This window comes from Limanda limanda, chromosome 14, assembly GCF_963576545.1.
Source record: "Limanda limanda chromosome 14, fLimLim1.1, whole genome shotgun sequence".
Lineage (NCBI taxonomy): Eukaryota > Metazoa > Chordata > Actinopteri > Pleuronectiformes > Pleuronectidae > Limanda > Limanda limanda.
In genome coordinates this window covers 12535343-12555138 of record NC_083649.1, presented here as the reverse complement: position 1 = coordinate 12555138, position 19796 = coordinate 12535343, and the positions used below count along the sequence as shown (strand labels likewise).

Genomic DNA, 19796 nt, shown 5'->3' with positions numbered 1-19796 from the left:
TTTATGCATGCAAATTCCTATGTGTACATAGGAATATCCAGGTCCTGCAGGATTCACTTTGTCAGTCTGTTCACTCTGGAGTTCATTGATCTTTAAGATGAACAATATACTGTACATTGAAAGGTGACACCCTATAGCTCACCTGGTTGTTTGGCTGGTTGCTACATGTCTTCCATTCTCCCTCTCTCCATCTCTCACACTTAATACCCCAACGTATCTAAAATGTCTACTTCTTTCTCTCCTCCAGGGTTCGAGGTGTTCGTCCGATGTGGTGATGTTGGGGGAAATGATGTTCGGCTCTGTTGCCATGAGTTACAAAGGCTCCACACTAAAAATCCACCAGATCAGGTAAGAAGAACAGGGAAGCTGGCTTTTCATCTTGTAGCTGATAAGGAACTACAATGGAAACACATCCTCGGTTTATTTTGCCATTTAGTATGAAGGTCTGTTGTGGAGTATCAAAGTATCAATTTCTTAATTCACATTACTGTACAAAAGAAGTAAGGACAAAACTATTCAAGAGTAAAATGAAAGAGACTAATTTTGATATATAAGGCACACAAATGTGTACAAGCAGAAGTAGTAAGCTCACATATGCAGATGACCGTTGTCCCTGTGCTATCATCATATCAGATCACCACCTCAGCTGATGCTGAGTAAGGTCTTCACCGCCAGGACTGGAGGCAGTGTGTACGGCAGCCTCAACACGTAAGCACAGACACACACACACACACACACACACACACACACACACACACACACACACACACACACACACACACACACACACACACACACACACACACACACACACACACACACACACACACACACACACACACACACACACACACACACACACACACACACACACACACACACACACACACCAGGTCCCCTGTGTTTAAATCAGACATCAATACTGTCTGTGTTTCTTACCGTCTTTGACTGTCTGTAATCTGTCCTTCTGTATGTAGTTTACCTCTTTGCTCTACTGTTGCATAACTTTTTTTTACGTTATAATTGAAGTCACCTTTTTTTGTCGAATGTTGTAATTGTATATGTGCAGTACAAAAGTGTTGTTGGTACATACTAACTTTTATCCCCTGTTTCCTGGTTAAATCTTGTGCAGGTTACAGGACAGCCTGGAATTCATTGGACAGGATGGCAACACCTTAAGGCCTGATCAAAACACGGGGCCCAACAGTCTATTAGGAAACATAGGTAACAGTCACCCAGTGCTGCACCGAAGTCCTCCTCTTTCCTTTCAAGTTAACGGATGAAATGAAAGTAGAGAGGAGGTGAAATGTTTTTCTTTAAAAGACAGCCTCAACTCTCAGTTGAGTTAAAGTCTGATACACATCTGATTGAAGCAAAGATCATTTTATTTTGAATAATTGAATGTTAAGCTGATTCAGTTTCATTCATCACATCACTTTGAGAATGAAAAAAACTACTTCAAGAATAATTTACTGTAAGAGCAACTTGAATTTCACATGCGTTTTGCAGTTGGAGTGTCGTTCTACAACTGTGAGGAGGCAGAAGATTTAGTTATTCTTTCCTACCCTTTAACATTCTTATTTGAATACAAACCAGACTGGAAAAACTGCCAACAAGTCTCTGGTACTGCTTCCCTTCATTAAGCTCTTCAGAGGCTCCAAAAACCCTCAAACTGGCCGTGCAAGAAGTTTCTCGGAAAAGCGATCCTTGACTGGTTCACAGTATGAAATGTATAAATAACAGCTTGAACTGCAAAATCTATGCTTTTGTTATGCCTTTTTCTCTGTCATCCTCACAGAAAAGACAAAAATGTATAGTCCTTAATTTACTGTTTGGTTACCTGTGTTTTCTGTGAGTGATAGCAGCCTTCCTGTTTGTCTGTTGAACCCGCTGACTGACCTGATGGGTATTATTTCATTCCAGACTAAAGATCCCCCATAACTACGTACCGTAAAGATAACAGGAGGTTGCTAGTCTTCCTCCTCACTTATTCACTAACCATGGTTCATGTTTTTTTTTTTTGTCTTTCCCCCCCCTCTTCCTTCTCTTCTTTTCCATGTTTTTGTTTGTGCTGCACAGGACTTTCGCAGCTCTGCAGCCCTCGCCGGGCCTTCTCTGAACAGGGCCCTCTGCGCCTCATCAAGAGCGCGTCTTTCTTTTCAGGTTGGCGCTTAAAAACCGGCCACGACTTATGTGTGCTGGTTACGTGTATGTGTGTAGGCTGTAGCTGCAGAAGTAGTGGCTGTGCAGGCCTAGATTCTCAGCGGCTGCATGGCTGTGTGGTGATTTTTGCACTAGTAGCAATAGTCGAAGCATGCGGCGCAACTGCACACTTGCAAATACCTTGGGTCAGATAATAGCTGCAGCAATTATGTTTGGTTTTTCATTTGGGCATTCGATAATAAATTCAGGTGATGGCAGATAATTATAAAAATTCACTTTTTGTATTGTTTTGAACAGCCTCATTTTCTATGTTTTGCTAGTGGCTGCGTCATTACACATCCTTATCAGCAATAAAGAGTTCGCAAATAAATCATTAATATCTCTGCCACTGTTATCTGACCCAGGCCTGTAGGTGTTACACACGCAGAAATGATGTGCATGGGTGCTCACTGGTGTCAGTAGCTGTAGTTTTCACAGTTCCTTTCTTCATGTGTTCTTCACTCACATACTTAAACTATCCTTTTGTCTCTGATAGTGACTGTGATACGTGGGCAACTGTTCTCGGCTTTACGATATTCAACTGTAGTGGATTTAAAGTCAAAAGTAAATTAAATAGCTCAATCGCAGACTTCTGGAGATGCATGCATTTTTACGCATCCACTGAAGTTAAACAGCTCTGTAACACAGTTATACAGTTTGCCACAAAGAGGTTGTTGGACACTGAGGAGCTCCACCGGACCAGCTGATGGTGAAATGACCTGCCCAAGGGCGCCTCTGCAGTAGTTACCTAATACTTACTATTCTGTTTTCTATAAACCAATTATATTCCAGTTATATTCAGTAAGATTTATAAAATTTGTATGGTAAGGTGTAGCCTGCATCTGTCTCTGCCAGTGACTGTGAAACAACTTTTGAAATAGAGGTACTTGTTTTTTTACAGAACACAATTTGCGTTTGTTTTCAAACTAATAATTGAACACTTACTGCATTGCTTTTGCAAACAATATTATTTCAAACCTTGCCCACGCATCATTGCTGTAAAGAAATCGACTGAATTTTTTCCCAGTGATTTAAAAACGAATTGGTTTGGTGTTTTCGAGCAACAGGAAGTAGCAATGATTCAAATAAATTACAAATAGTCAGTGTTTATTCCTCTCTCCCTGTCACTGGGGTAAACCCTCTGCCCTCACTCTAGTGAAAGGTGCTTTTATAAAAAGATCCTCTTCCCCACACCACCTACGTACTATTCATTTTAGCACAACCATAGTGTGGCATGTTCTTCTCTTAGTTATGTAATCTTTGTATAGCACAGTGTGCAATCAGTCCCCTTCGAATGCTGCATTTTTGTTTTTCACATCTCTGCTGAGACAATGGTTGCCATTTTTCCTATTTTAGTCCAAAAAGTTTACGAGAAGGACATTTGAGAATATGGAAACAGACTCAGTGACTCCATATTGTAGTGCTTGTTGTAGAAAGTTGCATTACAGCAGTTGCTGTAGAAACTGAGCAACAGCAGATTACAACAGTAGTGGGTTTTGCATTATCTTTCTATTTGTGACACTTCCTGTGTTTTGGTCTGACTAAACAAAGGGTGCACCAAAAGCATGAGAACTGCCGGCAACAGTCATTTCCCTGTAGAATCTCGTCCAACATCTTTATGTGTGGAGCCTTCGTTGTGTGGACCTCACATAGTAGTTGTGTGATTCATAGTCAAATAGTGTTACAACTATTTAGAATAGGCTGTAAGGCCGTGGGAATTTTATTTTTCGTGCTACAATGTGTCCTCAATAAGCAGTCAGACATGATGAAGTTGTCAGCGGCCACTTCTCTGTTTATTTCTGCTGTCAATGCTACTCTGGACTTTTTCGATATCCTAAAAATTTGAATTTTTCCAATCCCTGCTGGCTGTGTTTTAGTTTGAGAATTCCTGTGCCGCGGTTTAGTATTGACGGGCACTCGCTTCCTGATTGGAACTGGTTCTCATCAGTCATGATTGACTACCAGTGATGTGTGGTAAACACTGCTTCACTTCATCATCAGTCCAAAAAAAAGAAATCCCTGCTCTTACTTTTCACCAAGCCTGTTTCTCGTTCAGTGTATTTTCTTCAAGTAAGGAACCAACTCCAGCGTAGACGGTCTGATTCCTTTTTACACCGGCAGGATACACGATAGCTAAGATGCATGTGACATAGATTGTTTTTAGTTTAAAACGCTGTTTTAAAACAAACAACGTGTTAGTATGGCTGTAGACTTAGCCTCTGTATCTGTTAGTGCTTGTGGTGATAAGAGTATCCTCAGCATGTCGCGTGCTCCATTGTGCTGATCACATTGGTCTGTTTCTCACAGTTTTTTTTATTTGTCTCCTTTTTTCATCCCTCTCATTTCCTCCTTGTTCAATTCTCCTACCTTCCCTTCACCGAACCTATTTCCCTTTCTCTCTCTCTCTCTCTTTCTGTCTCTTCCTCCTCCCTTTCTCTAGGCCACAGTCACCCCATGGACATGCCTGGCCGAGGGCTGTACGACGAGAGGGACAGCGGCATCGCCCGGTCAGGTAGGTTAATTAGACTAGGAGCCAAAGCCTGGATTGACCTACACACAGCTGTCTGTCGTCCTGTCGATCATTGAATGGGGTTTACATTTATTCCTGTAGAGAAGATCAAGTGTGCGCCAGGAAACTATTGAACTCTTGCACTTGAGAAAGTATGTGCTTAAACGTCACCGCCGAAGGTCACGAGTGTGGAGAGTTGCACAACACTGGTTACTTTAACCGGTAGTGACTTCCCTAATGTGGTATGCAAGAGTCAGATGCACATGCACTCAGTTTTCCATTCATTAAAAAAGACTCACAGGTGGACACTCAGACATGACTCAGAGGGAGAAAGGGGAGGAATGAGAGAAGACGGAGAAACACAACTGTCAATCCTACAATTCTAAAGTATTTAAACCAAAAACCCTGAGAGAAAGAAGAGGATGCAGGGGTGAGAGACAGTGTGGGTGTGTTTACATTGCCTGTATGGTCCAGAATACCTTGTGCAATGGAAACTGAACCCTTAACCTCTGCTCTGCTCACTTTCCCCCGCTCCACAAACACCACCACTGTCACGAGCGGAATGATGTTTCTCTATCCCAGGTCACATGCAGAGAGTTAATTATAGTGGCTTTAGAAAACCTGTTACTCTTAAACAAGCTTCTAATTCAAGCCTCGTCCTCGCATCTCCTCCTCCTCCCTCCTCTCTGCGGTTGGGCTGGAGAGCTCTTTATTTATCTCTGATACACACACACGTACGCACATGTCCCCCGTAAAACACGCCTCTCTTCCCGCCTCTCTCCTTCTCCTCTTACAACAGTCCTCTCGCTACGTCTTCAACTTGTTAGCACAGTTTTTGTTTTTTTCACACACGTACGCATCCACTCGCCCTCAGGACGTTATCTCTTCACACATGTACACACACAACACCACATTCTGTCTTAATGGTTCATGTGACCATTGGCCAGAGCCTATGGGCTGTAAATAACTCTGATCTGTCTGTTTGGGTGTGTGTGTGTGTGTCTGTGTGTGTCTGTGTGTGTGTGTGTGTGTGTGTGTGTGTGTGTGTGTGTGTGTGTGTGTGTGTGTGTGTGTGTGTGTGTGTGTGTGTGTGTCTGTGTGGGTGTGTTTGTGTGTGTGGGTTGTCACTACCTTGCCAGGTTGGTGTAAAGCCAGCTTGTCCAATAACTGCAGCATGTGACTCTGTGACACACCAGCTGATATATGATCTCATATTAAAGATTCCGTATTTAGGTGCTACATCTGGGTTTGTGTGTGCGTGCGTGTGTCGTTCAGAATGAATAACCCTAAACACTTAACTTGTTTTCGCAGTCACTCTCTTGTTTTTTTATTTACTTCTTTCTCTTCTCCTTCTCTTTAGCTTCTCTCAGCAGCCTGTTGATCACCCCCTTCCCGTCTCCTGGCTCCTCTCTGACCAGCAGCTGTGCTTCCAGCTACCAGCGCCGATGGCTCCGCAGCCAAACCACCAGTCTGGAGAACGGTGTTTTTCCCCGATGGTGAGACAAATACAAGCATACGTGCACAACACAACGGTGCAAAAACAGTTTTACCTAGATTAACCTACACACAAATACAAAGAAACATTGTTTATTACAGTGGAATCACTCTTTCTGGCTTTCTTTCTTCAAAAAATCCAAACAACTAGAACAGTTATTTTTGGTATTTATTTCTATAAAAGGGTTTGGTGATGAAATAGTTAGCTGTAACATTTCCTGTACTGTACTTATTGATCATTAGATTCAACTCTAATTCACACACTCACATTATGATCTTCTTAGCACCTTTTCAAACACTCTCAGAGACTCGAGACAAACATTAATCAGCTTCATCAGGTATTTGTAGTTTGTTATCTTAGGACATCCTCAGAATCTAACAGGCAGCTGGGAAAGTGACATACACTGCTGTTATGTGCTAATACCGGGTCACACACACACACACACACGCACACACAACTTTGCACAGGATATTGTGTTGGCCTGTCATTATAAATGCTTTAGAGTGCTTTAATCTTTCAGGCTCAACAGTTCAGCAGCACTAACGGATCTTGTTTACCAGCTGAAGCAGTAAAAAAGTCAAGGATTAAGAGTCTCCTAATGTGTTTTCACTTCTTTACACAACACAAAGTATTTTTCTTTTCAACGATTAAATCTGTTAAAATTATGGTTAGAATTTCGGCTTTTAACTGGTTTTGATTAATAGTATTTACCTGCAGCAAAAATTCACACTTAGAAAAGGAGATCCTAAACAGTATTCTTACTATTTGTTATGTGAGGCAATCTGGGAGAATAGATTACTTGGTAAGAAATAGACTTGTTCTAGAAAAACTACAAGGAATCCGGTTTCTATGTTAAGTCAATGCATGGAAGTTACCCTCCAGAAACTTCTTGTCAGAATCCTATTGGTCTCTGCTCTGAAATGATCCCCCTGTCCTGGACAGGTCGGTGGAGGAGAGCTTCAACATGTCTGATGAAAGCGGGGGGCCGAGCCTCGGCGTAGCCAGGAAGAAGAAGATCGCCATCGGAGTCATCTTTACGCTGTCCCCCAATACCGAGGAGAACAACCGCTTCCAGGATTTCTTTTTCTCCCACTTCCCTCTGTTTGAAAGCCACATGAACAAACTGAAGAGCGCAATTGAACAGGTGAGTTAAAGTCTAGAACTGCGATTTTTAGAGCAGAATTTCTTCCTTATTTCCCCTTTGTGTGTCTTTTCCTGATGTCGTTATTCATTTTTTAAATTTACTCTAAAATCATTGATTCCATGTGTCAAATGTTTGTGTAAATAAACCTGTCAAAGAAACCTACTTAGCAGGGAGATATGAATAGAAGCCAAATGCCAACTTTACACCCTGTCCTTCCCTTTGTAATGAGCTGAGATGCTGTCACATCGACTCGTCAATGGTCATACCACATATATCTGTGGTTCTGAACACTCGTGCCTGTTGTTGGCACTGTCAGAGCTTTTTTGTGCCCCCCCTCCTTGTCATCCCCCTTTGACAAATTCCTTGCGCGACCTTTCATGCAACTTTGTTTGTGAGCTTCAGTGCCAAATAGCTCAAAGCGTGTGTGTGCTATGTCACTCTCAAGGCTATGAAGATGAGTCGCCGGTCAGCTGATGCCAGTCAGAGGGCCCTGGCTTACAGCCGAATGATGGAGGGACTCAACGAGTTCAGGTTTGGCAACAACTCTTTTTGACTCATTGTGACTCAGACAATAACTTTAATGAAGCTATCTTTTCAGCATACATCACAGTAAACTTTGTAGCAGTTTTATTTGTAAATGTAGAAACGAGATTTTGTTAACCCACTCACAGTTTGTTGAAGTCAGGAGCTTCACTGCAAGTTTACCAATAAAATCTCACTGGCAGTTCACCAGAGCAATCATCTAAGTTCCATTCGGTTTCTGTTGACTGGAACCAAACACTCTAACTACATGCATAGCAATGTCTCCACATCATTGAGCGACTCTGGAAAAAACGTGACATTTAACATCTATTCCCAGGAAACAGACGCTACACTTAGAAGAAGTGTTCGGTATATCTCTGCTCCATGTAACCTGACACAAGAGCATGCTGTGCAACGTGCATCATTCATTGTGTCCATCAGTCGTCACTGCACATAGTGCGACACGGGTAAACTGCGTGGTGGACAGGATTTTGTTTCTTGAGAGCGAGGGAGAGATAAGATGCTGGAAAGGCTGGTGTGATAAAACAAACAGGCAGGTCCATCAGCAGCAACATTTTAGGTTGACGTATCCCCAAAAAACACATATATTGTTTTATTCAAAAATCTGAATCAAATGGTTCTTGTCAGCTTTTTGTTGCTGATATCATCAAAGGAGATGACAAAGAACTTTTAGAACAGACGTCATGACTGTCAACAGCAGTTAGTGTATCAAGGTGAATCTATGAGACCTGAAGGAAACAGGCGAGAAGATTATACTGATGCAGTGGGCTGAGGTGTGGCAGTCATGAATAATTACTGATTATGTTTTCATTTTCATGTATGGTTTTTATTTAAGGTACAAAAGTCATTAAGTTTGAAAAATGATTAATAAGATGCACATTGAGCGAAGTAAGAGAAGTAGAAATATAGAGAGAAGAGGAAGATTCTGTTCCCCACCTGTCTTGAGCAAACCACTTGTGTTGCATTGTAACTGCAGTGCATGCTGGGAGGTCTTGCTTCAGGGCCTTGGTTGTCTTAAGGGAAGCTTATTGATCAGTGTTTTAGAAACGACCTAAACTCAACTCTGCAAAATGATACTTTTAGAGGATGCTTTATTTAGGCTGTTTAGAAACACAAGTTCTCAGAATGATATGCGATGACATGGAAAAATTATATCATAAATTTGTACTGATGAGGTTGCAGAATAGCATGCATGCATATGTGTGTATGTGTGTGAGCCATGCTTGTCAGTACAAACGTATTTAATGTGTGTGTGCATACATGCCTGTCTCCACCACTACTTTCCCTTGTCAATCACCCGCTGGTAGGCAGTTCCCCGTCTGAGGTCCCCTCATTGCTGCAGTCATATGCCTGTTGGCCGTCGGCCACAGAAACCCAAGCCTCCTGCGTGGCAACCCTATCTACCTCAGGCAGCGGCCACGAGCACCAGAATAGTAAATAATATATGAGTGCCAGCAGAAAGAACACTATTGCACGGGACAAACAAAATACAAATCTCACCTTCAGATGGCAGCTAAATATAAGCATAGCCACCTTTGCCATTAAGAGGCATTGCCATCATGGAACATTACTGAAGGAAACTGGAGGAAATGTCTTTCGCTCAATGCTTTGACGTAGTTGGAAGCCAAGGAAACACGCACGCATGCATGCTGCCAAAGATGAGTTGCACAGTTAGCAGAGGCATGTATACATAAAAGTCACACCAACCTGTAGGGTTATGTTAGGGTACAGGCAGTTGTCCTGAGCCAAGTGGAACACTCAACACACCAGGGTTCTGTAGATCCCATTTACCATAAATACATAAAAAGGTGCAATCTGGATGAAAAGAATGCACCAAATGGCAGCCATTAGAAACAGTGCCGCTCTGAGTTTTGATTGCAGTTTTCCTACCCAACATTGTATTCAAGGTTATCCCTTAAAATGAACTTAAGCAAAAAAGACTCAAAAGCATCTTAAAATTAAGTGTATTGGATATTTAAAGTTTTATACTATACATTACAATTGTGACAAAGAGGTTGTAAACACATGTATTGACTAATTGACTTGCTAGAATGTGTTAAACAACTCAACTGCAAACAAATTGAGACTGGGACAGGATCTTTCAGTGACCATACCGGTGCCATGTGTACATTAGCCACTGAAAACACGGCCCACTGCCAAGCCAAAAGTGCGCTCTTAAAAGTTCAGCTGATGCAAAGAAGCCGAGAGCAGATCTCTCTCTCATGTCGTGCTGGCTCACACATCTATCCACTAGGGGCTTTTTCAATAGATGAATCCACAGCAGACACAGTGCGGTCAAGTGGGGCTTAAAAAAGCCACGGATAAGTCGACCTGTTTGTAACACAGGAATGAATAAAGCATTATTAGCGGGTTTGTCTGCTGACAATGATATTTAAAGAGGTTAGGAGGCGTGTTCTATGTGTGTTGAGTTCCAAATAACATTAACTCCATTCTGTTGAGCTATGCTGTTGTGTTTTATGTGTTTGCAGAAGATCGCAGTTGTTTATGTTGTGTTTGCAAGGAATAAGGGTAAACAGATCAAACGCCACATCCACGTTTGGCATTTTTGAAGACAGAGTCCAGCAGCTGCCGTCCATATTACAGCTCTGAGTAAGAAACGCCTGATTCTTGACATTCCTCAGGCTGCAGAGATTCCCCTCTGCCCCTGTGTCGAAGCCTGGCCCCTGGCCGAGACATGCTCACCAACACCCCCCACGTTCAATGGAAACTCCACTCCTTCTCAATGAACAAATGCCCAAGCCGAGCCACATACAGATAGTTACACTCAAACACACACTTGCAGCACAGAGCCAGAGCAGAGGTTGTGTGTGAGCGTGCACAAGTTTGACGGACTCTCACACACACGCACACACACCCAGGGTCTCCCATGGCCTCAGTGCAGACAGCAACGCTCTGTGAACTGAGATCTCTTTTGTTTACCCCCGAGAGACAATAACGTGTCTGTTCCATCTCTGTCTGTTTTCTCTCTCTTCCCCTCCTTCCCTTTCGTTCGCTCTCCACACGCCCTCTCCGTCTTTCATCCCTCCCTCCCTCGCCGTACCTCGTCTCCAGGATGACCATCTGCGACCTTTACACCATGCCTCGGGTGGCTGAGCCTGTCTGGTTGACCATGATGTCTGGGGCTTCGGAGAAGAACCAGCTCTGCAGTCAGTTCATGAGGGAGCTCTCCCTGCTGATGGAGCAGGCCTCCAAGAACCAGTTGAGTGTCCACTTGTTCTCACACCGGTTCTGACCTTCTCAATGTCACAAAACTTTAAGAGGTTTTGTTTCAGACTAGGACGGAAATTAGATGAAAATGCAAGTTATGAAATGTCTGTCATGTTGCATACTAGTTGTCAGCAGTTGCATTGACACAAAAAACCCAGTACTCTAGGAAATAAGCTATTTTGATCTTCTGAAAGCCAAAATCCAGAAAGAAATCAGGCAGGAACCATGCAAGCGCACAGATATAAAGAGGGAAAGACATGCACATTAGGATTCAGACAAAGAAATTTTACACATGCAGAGTCTTTCCACTTCTTTTGTTGGCTTGTACTTCCTGAACAAGCTCATGAACAGAGAGACACATGCAGACTCTCACACACAACTCATTTTCTCTCTCACATACACCAGTTAAAAACACACTCTATCTCTCTCACACACACACACACACACACACACAGTGAATGCTTCCCCCTCTTTGCATTTATTTGTCTCTCTCAGAGGGAGCTGTGAATAAGAAGATCCCTGCCAGTCTCTACACTCTTATTGTTGCTGTTACAAAACCATTTCAAACCACTGCTGTAAATATATGAATTGGTAGAAAGGCATTTATTGAACATGGCAGCAATATCGAGTGCAGTTGATTTAAGTAGCATTCATTACACTGAACTGAATGGTTGTTACCAACGCAGTGATTACCAACATTTTAATGTTGTGGTCCCTTAAGCTTTCACACATTAAACAAATACTATACCAAGGTTGACAAGTCTGTATTAACAATTACTCTGACATTTATTTCCATGACAGGTTCCCAGAACCAAAAGTTATGTCTTCAACTTTTTAAGAACACTTAGCACTTAACACTTCATTTTTCATTCATTCAGTCCTCATTCATGCAACATGGTCCAGAACAGTTCCTTTTCTTTTCTATACAAAACAATTGAATCAAAGGCAAAAACAGAATGATGGCAAATCAAAGATATGGGTAAAATGGAAAGGGAAAAAAAGGTTACTTAAATAGCAATGAATAAAATATAAATTAACCCATGAGATTTAAACCTTAGATTTACAATTTCAAGTCAGTTTGGTGTCTGTCATAGGTTTCAAGTGATCAACCTGCAAAGTTTATCAACAAGGAAAAATACACATGAGCTAGAAATGTTCATATTCAAGTCATTGCACCCAGAGAACGTTTGGTTATTTTGCTTGATAAATGCCTCAAATCAATGACCATGGCAGTGGTGTTTTGTGTTTCTGGAACTAGCAACAAATGGTTGTTTTAGATACTGCAAAAATTGTATTTAACATACGTGATCGCAGGAGGCTTGGCTTGAGAGTCTGGAAAGGGAAATATGACCAATACAACATTTGTACTACAAAGACCAAGAAGAAATCATAATCTGAACTACACTTTTTGGAAAAGAAAATAAATAACATTGTTATCATTATTCAAAACATCTCATTTTAAACATATCTGCTGAATGTGAATCTCTACAGACCTACTCTCATTCTCGTTGTGTTGACCCATAATAAAAACTGTGTCTCCCAGGCAACAAGTGGTGTTTGTCTATCAGCATCACTTCTTAGGCTGAAGTCATACTTTCTTCCACCATTGGTCATGATGACTAACACGTAACTAAGCTGCCGGCTCTCAGGGAGCTGCTGATGTCTTTTCTGAGGCATCCCATCTGTATTCCCATGACCAATGGTTTTGATTTCTGCAGCAGCCACAACTATGTCCTTGAACTTTTTGAACTTGAGTGCCACGATGGTGTTGAGTCATGAGACAGGAAGGGAAGTAGACACTTGTGGTCAGCATAGAGAAGTGAGCACACGTCTTTGTACTTGTGTGTTGCTATGTGGTGTCCAATTTAGCGAGAAAAAGACTGACCCATGTTTTCCCCCGTATTAAGAGAACATCTGATCTAATGAAACAAAGTCATGGGGTGAAACTGAGAAGCCAGGTCATCTGATTGATTGCATCCACCCAGAAACTACATTTCAGGACTGTTGGAGTTTTGCTGACCAGCTTGTGTTTGACGTTCCAGATTCCTCCCCGCCTTATTGACGTCCATCCTGACTAATCATCTGGCCTGGGTCCCCACCGTCATGCCCAATGGGCAGCCTCCAATCAAGATCTTCCTCGAGAAACACTCCTCCCAGAGCGTGGACATGCTCGGAAAGACACACCCCTACAACCCACTCTGGGCACAGCTAGGTGAGAGTCAAACACGCACAGTAACACGCACACAATAACACACACACACGCAGAGTGAGATGAATGAGCCTTTGTTTTCTGTCAAAGCACCAGGCTGGAGGGGAAGTAGAATATCACACCTGTGTTGGATCGTCTTGGCTCAAGATTGAACAGATTCTAACCTGCCATCATAAATTCGGTTAATCATTTCAGCATGAAGACGAGTTAGGACTGGACTATCATCTCCTCATGCAACTGTATTAAGTTTTCATTGTTGTTGTTTCAGTCGTGATGGGTGTAATTCAGTTCCTGCAGTCTGCAGTTTAAATCCATTATGTAGGAGTTTTTCCTTTCACATGAAAGTTAGGATTTCAGGTGCAATAGCCTGCAGCGTCTAATCAGCATGGCACAACAGTGTCAAAATGGGATTTCAATTTAATATTTTTTTCCCTGTCTCTGATTATAAAATTACTTTGTTAATAAGAAGTGGAAACATGTAGTTTTGCACTGAAGCAGGTTCCATTTGTGACAATCTATGGTTATATTTTCAGCAAATGCTCTGATGATGTGTAAACAACTGCAGTTGATTTTTCAGGTTAGGTTTATTCCATAAATTCATATGTGTCACAGAGTTTGTTGAAGAGTCCACGCTTTCACCTCAAATGACATGGCAAAGCATTAGGAAAGTGGTATGATGCTGACACCTAGTGTTTGAAGCGAAGAATTGCAGAACTTGATTGGTCATATCATTAAACAAACGGAGGTTAAGAAGAGGCAGAAAAATGTCCTGGCAAGAACATTTTAAAAAGGCAATTTGTGTATTTTATACCAGTCATTGTTTAGAGATAGCTTTATCAGTCCAAGAAGGAATACATTTATAATTTGCATACTTTTCCCCCTTTTCATATCTTCATATGCAGCGTAGATCATCATCATTATCATGCAATGGAGATACCAAAACACACAACTTAAGACACTAACATATTATATCTTAGATGTATGCCCTGATTAAGTAGATAATAACCAAACTTTTGCACTTTATGCTTTATGGTAAAAGCATTTGAAGACCTGGTCAGTTATGCTCATGATTCCTTTTTCTTCCCGTCACTGTGTGTGTAGGGGACCTGTACGGGGCCATTGGGTCACCAGTGCGCCTGTCAAGGACGGTGGTGGTTGGCCGACGACAGGATCTGGTCCAGAGACTCCTCTATGTCCTCACATACTTCATCCGCTGCTCTGAGCTGATGGAGACGCACATGCTGGACAGTGCTGAGGATGAGGCCATCGTCATGCCCGGTTCCCTGATCACCACCTCCCTTAGGAAAGGAGAGGTGGAGGAGTCGGACTATGTTCTTGTTACTGTCCATAAACCCAGCGGGGACTACTTGTCCCAAGGGGCCCATGGCAATCAGAGTGAGACCGAGGACAGTAGCTACCCCTCAGACAACAGCCTCCAGAGCAGCACATACACAGACACTGATGTGGGGCAAGGTACAGAGGATGCACCCAAGGAGGATGACGAGGATGAGGAAGAGGAGGAGGACAGCAGTGAGAGTCAAGGCTCCAGGAGCAGTGTGCTTCAGACGGGACACAGTCAGGACACGATCCCTGTTATCAGGACTACAGAGGCAGCTGAGCCTGGGGAGCTGCACAGGGAGTCTAGCAGCCCGCTGGGCACGGAGGCCCGACTGGAGACGGTGCTGTGCGTTGGCGCCGCCTCACCCAGGGAGCAGGTCTGTGTGCTGGAAACAGAGACCAATGGCGAACTGAAACTTACTGTCCCCTCCATACCCTCAACCCGTGCATCATGTCCGTCTCCAACTACCTTCACAGAGTGTAAGAACTCTGGGACAGGGGCTGGGATGGATGCAGTCACAGGGGACCCTGTCACCAAAGTGCTGACTCCTCGGCCTTTGGGAATCCCATTAGAAAAGAAGCCCCCGGATAAGAACGTCTCTCCCACGGTGCCAGTACCAGTGATACCCGGAAAAACCAAGACAAGGCCAATGGCTCTGACTCTAACAGAAGAGGAGCCAGTGACGAAAGTCACTTTCCTCATCGGTGACTCCATGTCCCCTGAGTCGGACACAGAGAGCCGCAGAAGGAAGGTGGAGGACGAGTTTAAAAAGCACAAGAAACACCTCAAGGACAAACAGCTGCAGCAGCTGATGCATCAACAACTACAGCATCATCATCATCTTCATCAAGCGCAACATTATCAACAGCTGCAGCTGCAGAGAGTTACAGATTCAAAGACCAGCAGCACCAGTGCATCAGAGGACCAAACCAAACAGACCAAGGCAGCTCCTGCTCTGCAGCGGGTGTCTAGTAAGATGCCCCAGTGGAGCTCAGCATGTATGGAGGATTCTGATGAGTATTCGGACAACCCTGTGGAGACGAGGACAACAGACGATGTGTCTAAACGACAGCAGGCCAGCACCACGGACAGCATGCACAAAGACCTGCTGGACCCCTCGGGAGTCCGTCCGCCTGGTGACTTAGGAGTTCAGACTTTTCAGGGTGGAGCAGGAACTCAGGATTTGGGTCTCTGTTTAGTTTCGGACGGGGAAGAGGTGGGGTCCAGCAGGAAAGGAGACACTTTGTTGGGTGTCCAGAGGAGGTGCAGATGTGGTTCCACAGAATCCACCGACAACTGCTGCTGTAGGGGCTGTTCTGCTGAGCAGGACAGGGGTCTCGTGTTGTCAGTCCCTCTCCCGCAGGATAGAAACAGCAACAGCAAAGAGGACCAAAAACACAAGGTGGTCCCTGTCAACGACTGGGAGATACCACGCAACGAGAGCTCAGACAGCGCGCTGGGGGACAGTGAGAGTGAGGAGACGGAGGACTGGCAGGAGGAAGTGCTGGTGCCCTTCCCAGGGTAAGTACAGGAGCTGCACTGGTGTGAACCTTGTGTATGCCTGGACTGTTAATGGTCAATGTGTCAAATGGAGGATGTAGCCAGGAAATGGATTCATGATCTCATCATATCTTATTTGCATTCTGTCTCGTGCCAGCCGGTTACATCCATTTATCTGTTTGCACATCAGCTCAGTCAGACATGACACAGACTTTGTGCTGTGTAGCTGTCAACGTAAACTCTATTTAATGTCCAGCTGATGCGTTCTCACAGACGGCTCCTCTGGGTGATGACTTGAGAAGGTGTAGTACATGTGTGAAGGCAGCTTGTGTCTCTCACGTCGTGCACAGCCTCAGTCTGGGTAACAAACTGCTGCTCAGTATATCTGCCACTCACTGAACAGAGTAGATGCAAAGAGATTTGTCACTAAAGGGCTCCAGGAATAGAAACTATTAGTGTAATTTCAGTAAAAAATAGAAACATCTCCTGCATATGTTTGATTTCCAGGTCAAAGTTGGTGGAGAACTTCTCAAAGCCAAGCATCGCCAATTTTGGCAGGTCTCTGTTCGGGGGCTACTGCCCCACCTACGTGCCGGACTTTGTACTGCATGGGCTGCCCAGTGACGAGAAGCTGCGGCAGTGCCTCACGGCTGAGTTAACCCATGCTGTTCAGGTAAGGGATTTTATTGTTGGAGATTATTTTCCCCTGTAAGAGCCATGAAGACTTTGAGTTTGATCGCTCTACAAGCTACTGTTATTAAAGTTGGTACTGTTCCATCACAAGTGAATTAGGTAACAGAGTTTTGTAAAACAATAGGACATTTGACCATTGGTATTCAATTATTCTTCATGTTTGATGTGTATGCACATTTGCTCTTTATTATTAGGTTCTGTATTATACGTATAATGAAGTTAACTACTGCTGTCGTGTTTTGTAGCATCCAGTATTGGATGAGCCCATAGCGGAGGCTGTCTGCATTATAGCAGACACAGACAAGTGGACGGTGCAGGTGGCGAGCAGCCAGAGACGAGCACCAGACGTCAACAAGCTGGGGAAGGAGGTCCTGGTGTCCAGTCTGGTTTCCAGCTTATTGCAGTCCACTCACCAGCTCTACAAACTCAACGTCTCACCCAACTTTGTATGTTAAATCTCTCTTTGTACTGGCATGTGATACATGACAAACAAAATCTCAGTTCAAACCACTTGTTATTTGTCTGTTTATGCTGATTACTGTCCATGTCCTCTGTCCCTCAGTGTATAATGCACCTGGAGGACCGCCTGCAGGAAATCTACTTCAAGAGTAAGATGCTTGCTGAGTATTTGAAGGGCCAGACAAGAGTCCATGTGAAAGAACTGGGCATGGTCTTAGGGTAAGCAACCTTTATTCTCAACTCATAGATGTTCAATGGCTCTACAGCAAAGTTATGATTATGTCCCTGCCAAGGCCCATCAGTCCCCTTAAATCCAATCAAGCTGCACCAAATTGCAGATAGATGTGAATAAAAGGCCCCATCGCGCAATGTTAAAGTGATACAAAATATTCCTGGATCCGCCCCTTTGTCCAGATCCATGCCAAAGTCGAATGGGTTCTTTTTCGGCCCATGTCCGATCCTTCCACCGAGCTTTTGTGGAAATCAATCCTGAATTTTCTGCACAATCCTGCTGACAAACAAACAAACTAACCAACACATATACAGGGATGAAAACACAACCTCCCTCAGCTGAGGTACGGTAATAATGAAAAACCACTAAACAGAAATATGGAGCGAGAAACGGGAACAACAGATGAATAGTATATTCATTCTTATCAACCATTCAGCTCCAGATCAAGTAGAAGCCGAGTTATCTAGGGTCTGAGTTGTTTTTCGAAATAAAAAGAATTGCAGAAAAGTGTCCAGTTGAAACTTAAATACATTAGTCCTGGAAAATCTGCAAACGTGTCAGAAGTCACATCCTAGACAATGAATAAATCATCCAGTGTCACAAATGTAGTATGTTGGGTTGTAAACAAGGCCACCGTGTTTCGTGTTTTATAGCCAGAATGAGTGGCGACCAAATTATTTTGTTCATTTTAATTTGACCTAAATCTCACCCTGTCCGGATCTGTGCTCTTGCATCTTCACAGAATCGAGTCCAGCGACCTCCCCCTGTTGGCTGCAGTGGCCAGCACTCACTCCCCCTATGTGGCTCAGATCCTTCTGTGAGACCGTGAAGACCCTGATGTCCCTGAGCCGCCCGAGGGAACCGGTCAGACCCGGGCGCTTCCACTCTGGACCCGAAACACAGCTGTCCATGCTCCGCTGCTGACCTCAGCCCCCCCGACATGGCTTCCTGTCTGGTGTGCCTGGACCCGGTTGGTCTTTGCCCTGCAGGTCTGAGCGGAGCCCACCACAGCCAGCGCCTCCCCCCACCACCCCTGCTGCTGAATTTGGTGCAGTGCTGATCTTGTGCCACAGTGGGGGGCTAGAGAGCAGAGTGTGGCCCTGCGGACCCCTGAGGAATCCCTGAAACGACCTTCTCCTGTTGTTTGAATGTTTTAAAACGGGACTCACTTTACTCTTTTGGACGCAAAAGCCAAAGACTTGATTCATTTTCCCAGTTGAAAATGAAACTTTTAAGATATCTACAGAACATTAACCATGTATTTTTGTTTCTTGGAACCGTTCTTTTTCTCTTTCTGTACAATCTTAAACCCGCTCGCACAACGTGACGGACTCCAAGTTTAAAGGTAACAGACGGACATTTTCACACTTTGCTTTGAGGTAAATATCATTGAGAACATTATCAATCTCACGCCAATTATGTTATGTTTGTTGTTTATCTTCATGTGTTTGTTTACAAGCCAAATTTCCCTGAGATATCTCGAAAAGAATCTGACAAATAGGATTTTTTATTTTTTTGTCAAATTACAATACACACCTGACTCTAACCCCTATGGTTTTTCGGAGAGGTGAACACCGCGTTTTTTTGTTTTGTTTTTAAAACTAATTCTGAAATGGCTAAAAGTGGCTTTGACATTCTTATCACAGGTACAGCACTACCTCAGATTTTCGTATGGGCTGTGGACGACCCACTCACATTTACAGCTGCCCCATAGAAAACCATGAGGTGTCTTTTTAAGATATTTTAATCAGAGGAATGTCGGGTGTCAACTGTGTGCGGACTCTATGCTGTGTTCTTTGAAAAAGGGAAGGCTGTTTAATTCTGTAGGATGATCGTTACAAAACGTAAAGAGGAAAGAACTTATTTTATGCATCAGAATGTGATGAAGACGTTTTCCTTTATACTGTGGAAAAGCTTAAAAACAATTGCACCATCTACTTATATTTTAAAACTAAATGCTGAGATATTTTCACACTTTTATAGCTTTGCCACATTTATACGATGTTTACGGCTTTGATGTTTTGCTGCGGCGAGAGGAGACGGAACACAGAAGGCCTTAGAGTGGATGTGTATGTATCGGTTAACACTACTGTATTTTCAGTTTCGCTGACAGTTGGACTCACAGAAGACGAAAGTTATACTACTACACTTTTTTTCTTTTTGTTTTCCTTTTGATTCTCCACATACCCAGGGTGGGATTTGCTGAGCTTGAATCACTTTACTAGTTTCCCTTTTTCCGATTC

The 19796-nt window shown here is 43.4% G+C and overlaps 1 protein-coding gene across 2 annotated transcripts in view; it reads left to right on the top strand.

Annotated features, from left to right (window-relative positions):
• Positions 1 to 18552, top strand: part of fnip1 (folliculin interacting protein 1) — a 33819-nt gene extending 15267 nt beyond the window's left edge. The window contains exons 4-18 of one of the 2 annotated variants that reach the window (XM_061085218.1): positions 248 to 348; positions 634 to 708; positions 1133 to 1224; positions 2080 to 2163; positions 4643 to 4714; positions 6072 to 6207; positions 7149 to 7350; positions 7796 to 7881; positions 10966 to 11112; positions 13164 to 13333; positions 14432 to 16190; positions 16677 to 16842; positions 17108 to 17308; positions 17425 to 17540; positions 18296 to 18552. In XM_061085218.1, coding sequence (XP_060941201.1) covers positions 248 to 348; positions 634 to 708; positions 1133 to 1224; positions 2080 to 2163; positions 4643 to 4714; positions 6072 to 6207; positions 7149 to 7350; positions 7796 to 7881; positions 10966 to 11112; positions 13164 to 13333; positions 14432 to 16190; positions 16677 to 16842; positions 17108 to 17308; positions 17425 to 17540; positions 18296 to 18374 — 3486 coding nt within the window. In that variant the 3' untranslated portion in view covers positions 18375 to 18552. The remainder of the gene's footprint in view (positions 1 to 247; positions 349 to 633; positions 709 to 1132; positions 1225 to 2079; positions 2164 to 4642; positions 4715 to 6071; positions 6208 to 7148; positions 7351 to 7795; positions 7882 to 10965; positions 11113 to 13163; positions 13334 to 14431; positions 16191 to 16676; positions 16843 to 17107; positions 17309 to 17424; positions 17541 to 18295) is intronic. The other variant, XM_061085219.1, reaches the window with a different exon arrangement.
• The last annotated feature ends 1244 nt before the right edge of the window (positions 18553 to 19796 follow it).